General features: G+C 34.1%; 1 protein-coding gene across 4 annotated transcripts in view; it reads left to right on the top strand.

Moving 5' to 3' along the window:
• The window catches only part of MTF2 (metal response element binding transcription factor 2), an 89,653-nt gene that overhangs the window by 40,529 nt on the left and 34,350 nt on the right, over positions 1 to 14,774 (top strand). For 3 of the 4 annotated variants that reach the window (XM_012661166.1, XM_012661165.1, XM_012661163.1), the window contains 5 exons: positions 211 to 306; positions 1,253 to 1,321; positions 2,187 to 2,310; positions 9,398 to 9,465; positions 11,038 to 11,208. In XM_012661166.1, coding sequence (XP_012516620.1) covers positions 211 to 306; positions 1,253 to 1,321; positions 2,187 to 2,310; positions 9,398 to 9,465; positions 11,038 to 11,208 — 528 coding nt within the window. The remainder of the gene's footprint in view (positions 1 to 210; positions 307 to 1,252; positions 1,322 to 2,186; positions 2,311 to 9,397; positions 9,466 to 11,037; positions 11,209 to 14,774) is intronic. The other variant, XM_012661164.1, reaches the window with a different exon arrangement.

Here is a 14,774-nt window from a genome sequence, read left to right as displayed (position 1 = left end):
CTTTCTATTTTTTTTAATAGAGATGGGGTCTCGCTCTTGCTCAGGCTGGTCTCGAACTCCTGAGCTCAAACAATCCGCCTGCCTCAGCCTCCCAGAGTGCTAAGATTACAGGCATGAGCCACCGCGCCTGGCCCACTTGGTTGTTTTTAAAAAAATGAAAAAAAATTACTTCATCAAACAGTAATTTTAGTCTTAACTGTTTTTTTACAGCTGGTATTTAAAGATGCTACAGTGCTGCAAATGTAAGCAGTGGTTTCATGAGGCTTGTGTGCAATGCCTGCAAAAGCCAATGCTATTTGGAGACAGGTGAGAAGGACATCTGACCTTTACCGACTGATTGATTTTTGTGGCTTTTTAATTGTGGTTATGTTTGTAGTTTCAGATTTCTAAAAATAGTTTTAACAGTGATTTAGAAAGGAGTCACTTCAGAGGGAAAATATCGAATAATGTACTTTAAATACACGTAATATTTGTGCTTTTTAATATTACGTCAGGAAGCTTTTGAGTACCTTCAAAATGTACATGATTATGTACTTTTGAATACTTTCAAAATGTACATGTAAATGATTACATTTGCTCTTATTGCCTCACAATGCTCTAAACTATTCTTATTGGTACCTTTCCTTTAAAGAACTTCACAGGGATCCTATGACAGAGAATTGGAAAAGGCCATAGGACCTTGTTATAGACACAGTTATGCCTTAGATATAAAGAATTTCTAAAAGCAGTCTTAATGTGCTTTCTGTATTAGGAAATGTGGAATAGCACAGTGAGCTCCAGAAATAAAAATTAATGATAGATTACTAAATTTGGCATTAAAAAACCTGGGTTTATATCTTGGCTTATGCCACTTAATTTTCTCTCTGACTTTAGAAAGGTCTTTTGCTTATATCTTTTTGAGCTTATTACTAGTTATTTTGAACATTGAATGAAATGATGTATATGGAGTCAGCCATCACAATTCCTAACACACTCAAGCCATTAGTAAACTATGGGTGCATATAAATCCTCCTATGAACTTTGAAGGTCTCTAATGGTTCAAAAAGTTTTCCTTTCCCTTCAGGCACAAACAGTGTCATTTATTATTAGAAAAGAAATTCGTTAAATCACAGTTTCATAATTGAGATTATATTTTGATTTGAGTATCAGTCCTTACATCAACTGTAAGATATTCACTTGCTCAATATGAGTTATTACTGTTAAATAATTTATCCTTAATTACTCAGTATAAAACTTTCCTGTTTTTCCTTAGGTTTTATACATTTATTTGCTCTGTCTGCAGTTCTGGACCAGAATACCTCAAACGTCTACCATTACAGTGGTAAGCATGGAAATTTGTGTTTTTTTAAAAAAAGAAGCCATATTTTTAAACCTACAAGATGAAACTTTCTATATACAATTACATGGCTTAAATAAAAATTTGATTTTCTTTATGCCTGCCTTTATTTCTTTTATTTATCCTAAAGCCTGATGTCACCTTCACCAAGGATTATCTACCTTTTTTGCTAAATTAATAAGGCTATTCATTGTGGAGTGGCATAAATGTAGCTTTCAGACAACTTTTAGATCTTCAAAATTCTTGTCTTGTTTCCAATTCTTTGGACCTTCAAAATAGCGTATAGTAGAAGAGAGATAGGTATATGAAGTATGCCAATTTCAGCTTCAGTGTAGCAATTGTTGTGCTACACTTGTGCTACAATGGAAAGTGTTGAATTTTGGAGATTTACTAATAAAATGCTTATAGTAAGTATTTAAAAATTTTTGCTGTGTTTTACATATTTTAGGAACATAAGAGTTAACTCATGAATCAGGTAAAATAAAGTCTGGTAAAGTCTCATCTATTTTGTAGCTTGTATGTGTTAATGGTAATGAAAACACCAAACTTTTGATCATAGGTTATATTTTCTTAAAGTCAGATCTTTGAATGCATTTGAAGAAGTAATTCAAATATGTTTTAGTTTATAGTTACTATTCAGGACAAGTAAATATTTAGTCAGTGTTTTCCAATTATTTTCATATGTAATGATTTTTTGTTTTGTGACTGTGCCTTGTGATATTGATCGTCTATCTACCTGAATACTTCACTTTTGATTTTTAATTACTGGTTTTACAAAGAAACTGTATGATTTTCTTAATAGTAACTAAAACCATTGTTTTCGTATATTTTGATTATTTTTGGATTCCAGGGTAGATATAGCACACCTATGCCTTTACAACCTAAGTGTTATTCACAAGAAGAAATACTTTGATTCTGAACTTGAGCTTATGACATACATTAATGAAAACTGGGATAGATTGCACCCCGGAGAGGTAGGTGGTCTTAGAGCTAACTTCATTAGCTGCTTGTTGTCTTTTTTGTTTTGTTTTTTGTTAAAAACAACTAAGACACATGTATAAGTCAGCAACTAAAGTAGAATTTTATTTTTAGTTCTGGGGAGAAATAACTTTGGTAAAGATATCAGGACCAGCCTTTTCATCCTCCTATGTTTGTTGCCTGTTGAGTCTGGAAAATTGTAGGAGGAAATAAATTATTTGATTCTTCCACTTTCTGAAGTAAGAATTACTGCAGTTAAAGGTAGAAGGGAGGGAGAAATTCTTAGTGTTGCGTATCTTACTCATGATTCTGCCTCCTTTTCCTCTAAGTTTTCTACAAACTTAGAGATGTAACCAACATTCTTTCTTGCTCTCTTTTTGGTACTCCCTTGTATATCTCTGACTTCCAGGAAAGGTGGGATCCATTGATAGTGTTAGAATAATGAGTTACAGAGTGAATCTGTCTGAGTTGAAGATTATATCCCTTCATTCTGACATCCCATTTTGTTTCTTATTTGTGAAGTATAACTACCCATGCTGGTTTACAAAGAGTCTTTTTTTTAAAGGAATATAAAAGTAATACATGTTCATTAAAGATTTTGAAACTATAGAATAGCACAAAGAGGAAAATAACTAGAAGTAAGTTTAATAGTTCCTTATTTTTAGCATTTATTTAGAATTATTGAAATACAAATATTAACTATGCTTAGGTTAAAACTAACAAATTTGTTTTATAATAGATAAAATTTGATGTATGCATTTTAGTCATGCATTCTTTTTTGAGGTAAAAATTGTGTAAACTGATGAGTAACTTAGGAAGAATTTCTGTATTTGTAGCTTTTAGACATGAAGGAATGTGTAAAGTTCATATCTAATACGATGACAAAGGGTTTTTTGGGGGTTTATGGGGCACCTGGGAAAATATAACTCATGTTTTTTCAGTTGGTAGATCAGCTCCATAAAATAAATACTTGCAGGATACTTAAGTTTAAAATTTAGAATATTGAAATTCAATTGACATAAGATGTTTTGAGTGTTAGATAATGGACTAAAATACTAATTTTTGTTAAGTTCACTGTTAATTGCTTCTTTTTGTAGATGAAGTTTGAGAGAAAGCGAGTGCCTTATAAATTTCATGAATTTTAATAAACTAAGAGGAAAGAGTAAGAGATAAGGCGTTAGTAGTGACTGTAGTACCTTATCCCTTAGTCATCTTTATAGTCATCTTAATATTTGATTCTCTAATGTATTTATTTAAAAATTCTTTCTAGTCACGATTTTTTTAGCACTTCGTATGTAGATACATCTGTATACCTGTTAGTACATTTTATGTTTCATATCATGAAATTCTACAGTAGTTACTTGATGTGGATAGTGGGTATAGTTGTAAAAGCTCAAGTTGTATTTATTTGAAATGCTATAATTTTTTGCTAAGATTTAAATTTTCATGTTTGGATTTTATTTATTTATTTTTTTTGAGACAGAGTCTCACTCTGTTGCCCTGGCTAGAGTGAGTGCCGTGGCGTTAGCCTAGCTCACAGCAACCTCAAACTCCTGGGCTCAAGCGATCCTCCTGCCTCAGCCTCCCGAGTAGCTGGGACTATAGGCGTGTGCCACCATGCCCGGCTAATTTTTTCTATATATTTTTAGTTGTCCAGACAATTTCTTTCTATTTTTTTAGTAGAGACAGGGTCTCGCTCTTGCTCAGGCTGGTCTCGAACTCCTGAGCTCAAACAATCTGCCCACCTTGGCCTCCCAGAGTGCTAGGATTACAGGCATGAGCCACCACGCCCGGCCTGGATTTTATTTTTGAGGCTGAAAATATAAAACAAAAATGACAGTCTGTTTTTCAAGAAAAGAGTTCAATTTATGAATTTCAGGTGTCTCGGCTCCAGTTGAACTTCTGTTATATATTAGAAAAAATTTACTTCAGCAATAGATATATGTTTTTCTTTTTTGTAGCCTATGAAATAATGTCTTAGAAATAAAAAAAAGTTTTACTTTTTAAAAGAGTACTTCCATTTTTTTAGCCATCAAATTTATTGTCAGAACAAGTGACTACTAATCATTTCCCATTGCTCTTTCTCTTAACTAAAGTAAGAAAATATCCAGACTTCTTAGGTAAATATCTCATTTGCGGATTCTAGTTATTGACAGATTGAAGCTCAGGTTTTTAATTCTCTGTATTAATCTTTTACATCTGTATACTGTAATTATAGTTAGATTTTAGGGTGAGATCTTAATAATAAAGAGATCATAAAATTTGTTTGGGTCAATGATGTTTATTCAGTGTTTTTAATTTAGTTTACTTTTATTTTATTTTACTTTTTTGAAACAGGGTCACACTTTGTTGCCCCCAGCTAGAGTGCAGTGGAGTCATCATAGCTCACTGCAACCTGAAACTCCAGGGTTCAAGGGATCCTCCTGCCTCGGCCTCCCAAGTAGCTGGGACCACAGGAGTGTGCCACCACGCCTGGCTCATTTTTCTTTTTTTTTTTTTTTTTTTTTTTTGTAGAGTCTCTTGCTCAGGCTTGTCTCCAACTACTAGCCTTAAGTGATCCTCCTGTCTCAGCCTCCCAAAGTGCTAGGTTAACAGGTGTGAGCCGCCATGCCCGGCCACTAATTGAGTTTACTTTTGTTTTCGGTGATATATACCAGCAAAGATAAGAAACAAAGGTAATGCAAATAATGAATTATTCCAAATTGAACAGTGAATCTTTGGTTAACTGAAATTGAATTGCAAATTGGATTTTGTCACTAATCCAAATTCAGTTAACCAAAATTTCTTTTTGTTTATATTCTTGTTCAAAATCTATTTTATTTATATTTCATAATTGAGTACCTTGAAGTATTCGAGTCATTTTGAACATCTATTCTTATTATACATAATACAGAATATATAAGCACTTTCCCTAGAAATTTCTCTTCAAAAATGAAACAAAGCATAACAGGAATTGTGATTTTACTTTCTTTAAAATGTGGTTTCCTCCCTCTCCCAACCCAGGTAAAAGAAAAAAAAATCTTATGATGTGAGAAATTGATTTAAGTTTTTTTTAAATGGCATTTTGCTTAAGAATATATATTGCACACCTAGTCACAGGGAGGCACTTATCGCTATTTACCATTCCTGAACTTTTATTTTATATATGATGATAATGGCTGAACTTTAATGGTATTTTTATTTTATTTCAGAAACCTAGTAAATATTTACATTTGTAATTACTTAGCTGTAATTACATATTGAGTCAGTGGTATTCTGTTAAGTGTATTATGCTTTTATTTTTTTCTGATTGTCATATAGGAAATACTATGACCTTTTTGTTTAAAGACTATTTTTTAGAGCAGATTGAGGTTGTCCCTTTCCATCGCATGTGTTGGTGTTCGCCACCTCCATTATCACCATCTCCACTGGAGTGGTACATTAGTTACAATTTATTGAACCTACATTGACACATCATTATCCTCTAAAGCTGTGTCTTCTTTTAGTACCAGAAAGAAATTTCAAAAATCTTAAACTTCTTTTGAAGATAAGATCTTTTCCATATTGAAAGGCAAATTTAACATTGATTTATTATATATTTTTTTTCTTAGTTGACTGTTGTGTAGAATTGTTGGGAAGAAAAGCTAAAACTTTTGAACCATATTAGAAGATAATGATAGTTTTATACCATGTTTCCATATGTGGTTTTTGTATGTCTTTACAACTTGGTGCCTTAATGATTATCATGTAGACTGCATGTAGCTGTTTGAGCAACTATATATAATATATTTTGAAATATTTTCTTTGAGGTAGTAAAAATACTTTATAACATATGAAGCCACAATAAAGTTTTCCTAAAGTTTTTATTAAAGTGAAGTCTCACATTGTTGTACCAGATTGTTTTGAGGAGTTTAAAATGATGAGATTTTAATACATTTTGGAATCTGCATATTGTCATTTGTCTTTGATTCCTAATGTGATTTGAAATCCTAGTTCTGTAACAACCTGCTTTTCTGTTAACTGTGGTCTTAAATTTTAAAAACTCTAAAGTTGATAGCAGAGGAATGTATTGAGTGCTACCTCCCTTTTGAGGGAGATAGGGACAAAAGCTTAGATCAAACTCAGTGAAGCATTATAGTGGAAATGATATTAAAGGAAAATTTATAATAGAGATAGTATAGTACTTTTAAGTAAAAATTTAAGAAATCTGATTAACAATAATACTTGGGGCCTTGAGTGTTATACACTAAGCACATATAGTGTATAGATTGGCAACAAATTACTTAAGCTGTTAGTTTAAGCCTAGGTGGTGTGAAACTCAATATTGGTAATAAAGGGGAAGAGTTATACTATAAATAATAGCATTTATGTCTGTGTGGAAATATACAAATCTGAAAGTAAAAGAGTAGTATGAGATTAGTATCTGGAGAGAGAGGAGCAAAAAGGATTATAATCTGTTGAAGATTATATTGTAAACCTCATGGTCAGATGGAAGGCATATGATATGATGCTCTTCAATGCAGATTATCTGATTTACATGATAATAGTTGTACTTTTAGTTTGCAAAACACAGAAAAGGAGCCCTTGGCCCCTTTATGTAGTTAAAATATACAGTTCTGTGCAAAATAGTCTGTGGAGCACTGAAGGACTTTACAGATAAAATTTCAGGGAAACCATAGGGAATAAGTACCAAAAGAAAGGAGGGTTAAGGCTGGGTGTGGTGGCTGATGCTTGTAATCCCAGCATTTTGGGAGGCTGTAGCGGGAGGATCGCTAGAGGCCAGTAGTTCAAGATCAGCCTGATCAACATAGTGAGGCCCCGTCTTTACAGAAAATAGAAAAATTAGCCAGGCGTGCAGGCATGTGACTGTAGTCCCAGCTACTTGGGTGGCTGAGGCAGGAAGATTGCTTGAGCCCAGGAGTTTGAGGTTGCAGTGAGCTGTTATGATACCACTGCACCGTAGCTGGGCAACACAATGAGAGCCTGTCTCAAAAAAAAAAAAAAAAAAAAGTAGAGTTCATTGTGGTTTTCAAAAGTAAAAAGGAGTGGGTTTCAGAAATTAGGAAGTGAGTTTTGTTGATTGTTGGCAAAATTGTAGAGCAGATTTTTCAGATATATTCATGAAGATTTAAAAAAACAAGAAGGGAAAACTCTTATTAAAATAAGTCATGTTAAATATCCTGATTTCTTTTTTGATATGCTTAGCAACACTGGTTTGTCACATGCTCTGGGCATGGTGTAGGCATAGTATAACTTGATTTCAGGTAAGGTTAAAATATGAACTGGTTAAAGTAAAAATTAAATGGAAAATAGTAACAAAATCAATGCTTTGGAGACATTCTTGAGGGAGACTCTAACTGAAGGCCACAGGGTTCTGTCTTTGTCTCTATCCTCACAAGAAGGATGACACAATTAAGAGAAAAGATTATCTGGAATAGTGAGCTGCAAACAAAATAAAATTAACAACAGTTATAAAGTTTTGCTTTTAGGGTAAACACAAACAACAGTACCTATATATGATAGGGGATTCTTGATTTGCTAGCAGTTCATCTGGTAAGATTTCAGAGTTGTGGTGTTGAGGGGAGGAGTAGGAAGAGGATACAATTAGCCAAAAGCTTAATGTAAAATAATCATGTGATGTGATTGTTAAAAATTTTAACCTAATCTTATACTTAGACATGGTGGCTGCTTTCAAATATTTGAAGAGCTGTCTTGTAAAAGAGCTCCAGGGAGAAAGGTTTTGCCCTGTGGAATGGGCTTCCTCGGTAGGTGCCTCATCAGCTTTTATCAATAGTAATAATTAAGCCACAGTTGAATGACTGTCTCTACTGCAAAAGAGATTGCAATATTGGTGGAAGGTTGAATTAGATCTAGGGTCTTATTCGGGCTTTAAAGTCTGATTCTGTCATTCCTCCTTTAATGGAAATTATCATTGGACACTTCAAAAATTAGGAGAAGATTGTATAATATACAGGTGTAATATAAAGGAATGAGCACCTAATTGTCCTATTTCATACATGTATTTTTTTAGCCCTGAACACGTTGGCACAGAGTAGGCTGTCAGTGAACGTTGAATGAATGGACTTATGATCAGTAGGGTTTAGGTTCTAGCTCTCTCACCAACTTACCAGGTGAATTTGAGCAGTTCATTTAACCTTCATATTTGTTAATTCATCTATAAAATAGAGTTGGAATAGATGACTTATAAGTCTCTTCTAGCTTCAGCATTCTTTGTGGGAGGTTTGTTTGCTCTTTCACTTAAAGCAGTTCTGAGGTTTGGTAGTTTCAACTGGTAAAGAACATACTGGCTGCAATTTTAAAAGTCAACTGTGATATTGTATTTTGGAAGTTTTTTTCTTTTTTAAGTTTTTGTGGCTTTAATTTATAATTTTTTGCTAATGCGGCCAGTCTTTACCACTTTGAACAAGAGGCAAAAAGGTCTTTGAGGGAAAGCCCTATTGGAACAAAATAGAATATTTTCTAGAATTGAATATTTAGATTTTAAAATGGTTTTTGATGACGGAAAAATTACTGAACCATTTAGGGCTAACTAAAGTCTGTAATTGTTATGAAAGTAAAATTGTCCATGTTCACAGTATTTTTAAAAATTTTAAGAGATTATTAGTTTATGCTAATATTAGAGGTATTGGGAAATAAAATGGTATGTTTCTCATTACTACTTATACTCCTTCCTGTTGATACCTATTAGAAGCTTTTATGGCAAATATTAAAATAATTTTAATGTATTATTTCCCCAGGTTCTAGAATTTTAAAAAATTTAACTATAACTAATAATAAAGTCCCACTTTTGTAGTGCTCTACAGTTTGCAGTTCTTTCATATATTGTTTGATTCATATAATCAATGAATAAAGCAATTAGTGCAGGAGTTATACTGCCCCTTTTATAGGTGAGAAAGTAAGCCTTGAGAGGTTCAATGACCATAGGTCACATAGTCAGTAAGGATTTGGCGTTAGAACTTAGGTCTTCTGACTACCAGTCAGTACACTTTTTTTCCCTCTACATCACATTGCCTCTATCTAGCACCTGTGTATTACTAATTGATGAAATTATAGTGCGTTAAATTGTTTCTTGATACTTCACAGCTGGCAGACACACCAAAATCTGAAAGATATGAGCATGTTCTGGAGGCATTAAATGATTACAAGACCATGTAAGTTGATTTATTTTATGTATCCCTATGAGGGAGACATTAGTAAGTATAAGCAATAATAGCATTGTTTAAGAATTGTGGGATTGGTATATAGAACAAGTACATACCATCTTAAACTTTTTAATGTCCTGTTCTCATTCAATCAGAGTAAGGCAGTGATTCTGAGGGGCTGGAGAAGGGAAGAGTAATCCTTCTCCTGAGAATGGTGGGTGGTAGGCATATCAGTATCTCCAGGGGGAATTTGACCTGTTCCATTGAAAAAGCATATTCAGCAATAACTTACTTCTATAATGTAATCTACTAAAAGTAAAATAAAATCTTGTTAGCTGGTGGGAATAAACAAAAGATGAGAAAATATTGTAGAGAGTATGGCTTTTTTAAAAGATTGAGATTTCTGTGGTTTTAAGATTAGTTATTGCCATCAGTTACGGAAAAGTAATATTACTGGTTTGGGTGGTCTAAGATAATTGACATTATTGGATATGTTCTTGTATAAATCTTCTCCCCTCCTTTTTTAAACAAGTGTATCTATATTTCTTGAAAATATTTTTAAAATGCAGCAGAAATTTTATAAATGCAGGTACTGACTCCAGTAAACTTTTCAATTGTATTATAAAATTTGTTTGCAAAAAGTTGCTGTTTTTAATTTGACAGCTTTTCCTCTTTACATAATACTATAATTACTAGTGGCTAGATCTTTAGATCAGCTCAAAAAGCCATAATGTACCCGAACAATTATTGTACTGGTAAAAATATTTTACAGGACAATAAATTCTGAATTTCAATTTAGGATGCCAGAAATATATCTGTTCCTGTTATGGTAGAAATGGAGGCTCCCCTTTTTTAAACCTGCATTAAGTGGAAGAACATTCCAAATAATTGGTAGAGGTTCTTGTGCCCAGGCAGGCTTCAGTAGAGCTAAGATTAGATGGAGATGTTTGGTAATAAGGTCCCTAAGAACTAAAGGAAAGGGCTAAGGAGCATATTTTTAGAGGCCCAAATCCATACTCCACTGAAATAATACTTCTTTGCCCCAGGTTATTTCCAATTCCAGATCTGGCACACCGGACACTCATTTTATTTCCTGGGCCTCTAGGATTGATATCCCATAATATTTCATTTTCCAGTGCTATTACCTGTTATTTTGACCAGGGTTTCTCTACTCACAGATCCAATCTGAAATAGAATTCCTCTTTTCCTAAAACTTTTTTGAGATATTTCTAACAGATGACATGCAAATATAGAAAAACATTTGGGACTAAATGATACCGTTCTTTGCTCTTTATTCCTTTAAAAAGTTAGCTGCCATGTTTAAAAGGACAAGTAAGATTAAAAGGACAAGTAAAACATGTGTTCTTCTCCCTTCTTGTCCTATCCCTTCCCCCCATCATATTCTACTGTGGACTGGCTCTGGGCCACATAAGAATCAAGGAAAGTAAGGGGAAAGGAGTTTTTGTAGTATTGGGTGGGCTTTCATGTATAAGGGACTTATATCTGAAAGTTACAAGTTAGGGTCTGCCATGCATATGTGTTCAGTTTTTAAAATTTTAGTTAATTTCTTTAAAAATTTAGGTTTATGTCTGGGAAAGAAATAAAGAAGAAGAAGCATTTGTTTGGGTTGCGAATTCGTGTTCCTCCTGTGCCACCAAATGTGGCTTTCAAAGCAGAGAAAGAACCTGAAGGAACATCCCATGAATTTAAAATTAAAGGCAGAAAGGCATCCAAACCTATATCTGATTCAAGGTAAAAGTTGATCTGTGGCTTAGTTTTTCTCTTTAGCTTATTTGTAACTAAATATGTATATTATTTAGTGTCATTAGTATATTTGATAGTACAAGTGACACTTACCCAGATTTTTTTTCCTGTCAATAATTTCTTGCTTAGACAAGGTACAAAGAGTTGATGTTAGATGCTTGTATGTTTATTTAGATCTTTGGCCTTCCAGGAATAGATCTTACTGATTTTTTTTTTTGGCCTTTGAAATTCTGTGTGGGAAACCCTGTTGATTTTGTCAGCAAATAGCTTAAGAATTGGCCTATTCATTTGTTTGTTCACTTATTTTTCATTTATTCATTTGTTCATTCAGTACATTTATCAAGTGCCTTACTATCTAACTGCTGGGGATACAATGACAAGGTAGATTTTCCTTCTGCCCTCAAGGAGTTTACATTATAGTGTGGAACAAAGGTGACAAACAAGTAAAATAATTACAGATCATAGTAGTGCCATTTAGGAAATAGCATACTATTTTATTTTAGACTTTGTTGGGATGGATAGAGATGGGGGCATGGTACTTTAAAAAGGCATAAGGAAGGACTATTTAAGATAATGTTTAATAATCTGTTATGAGATTAGTTGAAAAATAAATTTTTTATAAAAGATACTGTTTAGGCTGGGCGTGGTGGCTCATGCCTATAATCCTAGCACTCTGGGAGGCTGAGGCGGGAGGATCACTTGAGCTTGGGAGTTCGAGACCACCCTGAGCCACACTGAGACCCTGCCTCTACAAAAAAGTAGAAAACTTCGCTGGGCGTGGTGGTGTGCGCCTGTAGTCCCAGCTACTTGGAAAGCTGAGGCAGGAGGATTGCTTGAGCCCTGGAGTTTGAGGTTATAGTGAGCTACGATGAGGCTTTTGCACTCTAGCCAGGGCAACAGAGTGAGACTCTGTCTTAAAAAAAAAAAAAATTAAACTGCAACTTAAAGAATGAGAATGATCTAACAATGTGAAAAGCAAAGGGAAAATACTCCAGATAGCAGAAATAACAAGTGCAAAGATCATGAGACACGTTCTAGGAACTCAGAGGAGACTAGTACAGTATGAATGAGGACTAGAGAGGTGTTGGAAAGGTTAAGTGGGGCTTCATCATGTAGAGTGTTCTAGGTTTCATAAGGAGTTTGGGTTATTTTCTAAGAATAATGAGCCACTTAGGGGATTTAATTATCTTTTAAAAGTACTTATGGATGCTATTTTGAGAATGGATAGTATAGAGTAGAATAGAAGCACGAAAAAATTAAGACTTTTGCAATTGTCTAGGTGAGAGATAGATGATGGATGCTTGTGCAGGGGTAGGTGGAGAGAAAATGGATTTGAGGTCTCTGTTGGAGACAGAATTAATTGGACTTGCTAATGAGTTCAATTTACAAAAGAAAGGGAAGAATCAATTAAGTGATATCTAGGTTTCTGGCTTGAGCAACTGGTGGGTGGTGGTGTTTGTTGCCAAGATCTAGAAGAACAGATTTTGGCACAATGAGTGAAGCATTCTTCAGTTTCATCCTCGGTGAGTTTGAGGTTCTTATGAGGGGTATCTAAGGGATGATATGAGATATAGACAATTATATATGCAAGTCAGGAGCTCATAGCAGATGTTAGGTCAAGTGATAGAAATTTGGAAGCTAATTTATAAAGCCATGAAAATTAATGAAATTACCTAGTAATCAAATAGAGAAGAGAATGTGGCCCAGAATAATGTCCTGGTATCATTTATAAATTTGGAGCAGGTGAAATAAGCAAAGGAGACTAAAAATAAGTGATCAGTGAGATAGGAGGAAACCAGGAAAGTTTGGTGTCATGAAAACCAAAAGAAAGAGAGTATTTCAAGAAACATGAGTATATGAAATTCTGTTGAATGCTAGTGAGAGGTGGATTAAGATGAGAGAAAAATGTTTATTGGATAAGCTAACATTTTGTTTTTAGTGACCTTGAGAAAGCAATTTCTTTGAACTAGTAAAGATGGAAGCCAGATTGCAGTGGGTTGAATGAAGAATGATTGAATCCAACACTGCCTGATTTATATGTAAAAACTGGGCTTCTCCTACATATGAGGGACATAGGCAGATTCAACAGAACAATAATAATAACAATAAAGGAAAGGGGAAAAATAGGAAACTATCTTTAAGAATTTTGAATGAAAAGGGAAAAGTGGGAAGGGATGTGTTAACACTCAGAAGTTTTCCTGTGCAGGGAAGCAGACAAATGGAATGGCAGCTGAAGAGGGGATGGGACTAGTCAAGTGATGATTTTTTAAAAAATAGATGAGAGATAATTGGAACCTGTTTTTGTGTGCTAGTAGGAGTGATCCAGTGGAGAAGAAGAGATTGATGTAGGAGAGAGAGGAGCTAATTGAAGATATTATAAAGTCTTTGAGAAGCCAAATGAGAAGGGATCTAGAGCCTAAATGTGGGAATGGACTTTTATAGGAGGAGAAACATCCTTCTGATGAAATGAGGTGAATAAAGAGAAGATGGGTACAGATGCTGGTTCTGTTATAGTGAACAGTTGGAAGATGATTAAAATTCTTGCCTGGTAGCATCTATTTTCTCAATGAAATATGAGACAAAAATAGCTGAGAGGGTTGTATGGAGAGGGAAATTTAAGGTAAATTAAAGGTATGAAATAGTCATCTTGGAGTAAGAAAATGTAATAATTATAGAAAGTGTTTACAATATGTCATAGTCATTTGAAGAGAGTAATAAAGTAGATGCTATTTAAGTTTTCTGAAGGAAAGAATGCTTATTACTCCTATCACTTTTAAATTTTATCACTCTAATCCTTTGCCAGCAATTGCCCATATCATGAATTAGAAAAAAGAATTCCACAAACTTTTTCATTCCTATTGTGATTTTTGACAGGATCCTCTATCGGTGGTAGCTATCAGGTCATTTGATGCCACCAGATAAGGGTTTCAGCTTTCTTTAAAGGCATCCTCAGTTCCTCCTGGGCCCTATGTATGGATTGGTCCTTTAGTCTTAGAGTACTTTCTTTAGTCCCGGGGTCCTTTATAAATGCTATGTTGATCATCTTTCCAAAAAATGTATAATCCCTCCATCTTATCCTTGAGATTTTTGATTGTAGGTCTAGTTCTGCTTTGTTTTTCTAGTTCCCCTACTTTTTCCTGCCTCATGCTTCTAGCTTTTCACCCTGGCCTTGACTTTGGCATCTGGAGGGCTAGAGTGTTTTCTGTTTTTTTCCTCCATTCATCTCTTTCTAGCCTATTTTATAGTTTTGCCCTTTTTCTCTGTTTTTCTCAATCGAATTTTCCTGGATTACTTTCTCATAGCACTTATCCTATTTTATTTGCTTGCTTGTATACACGTTTGTTACCTTCTAACTATATTGTGAACCCCTTGGCACAGGGAACATCTTTGTATCCCTATTATCTAATAGGCCCTTTTCGTGGTAGCTATTTTTGAGTAACTGAAATAGGTGTTCTGTATATTGTATATTTTTTCTTTTTTTCTTCCTTTCTATTAATTAGAGATGTCTTTGATTATTTTACTTTTTTCCTTCCTATTGCTTGGTACTTGGCTTT

Source organism: Propithecus coquereli, unplaced genomic scaffold (assembly GCF_000956105.1).
Source record: "Propithecus coquereli isolate 6110/MARCELLA unplaced genomic scaffold, Pcoq_1.0 Scaffold7, whole genome shotgun sequence".
Lineage (NCBI taxonomy): Eukaryota > Metazoa > Chordata > Mammalia > Primates > Indriidae > Propithecus > Propithecus coquereli.
Note: the sequence above shows the minus strand (reverse complement) of the source record. Positions and strands in the feature narration are given on the sequence as shown.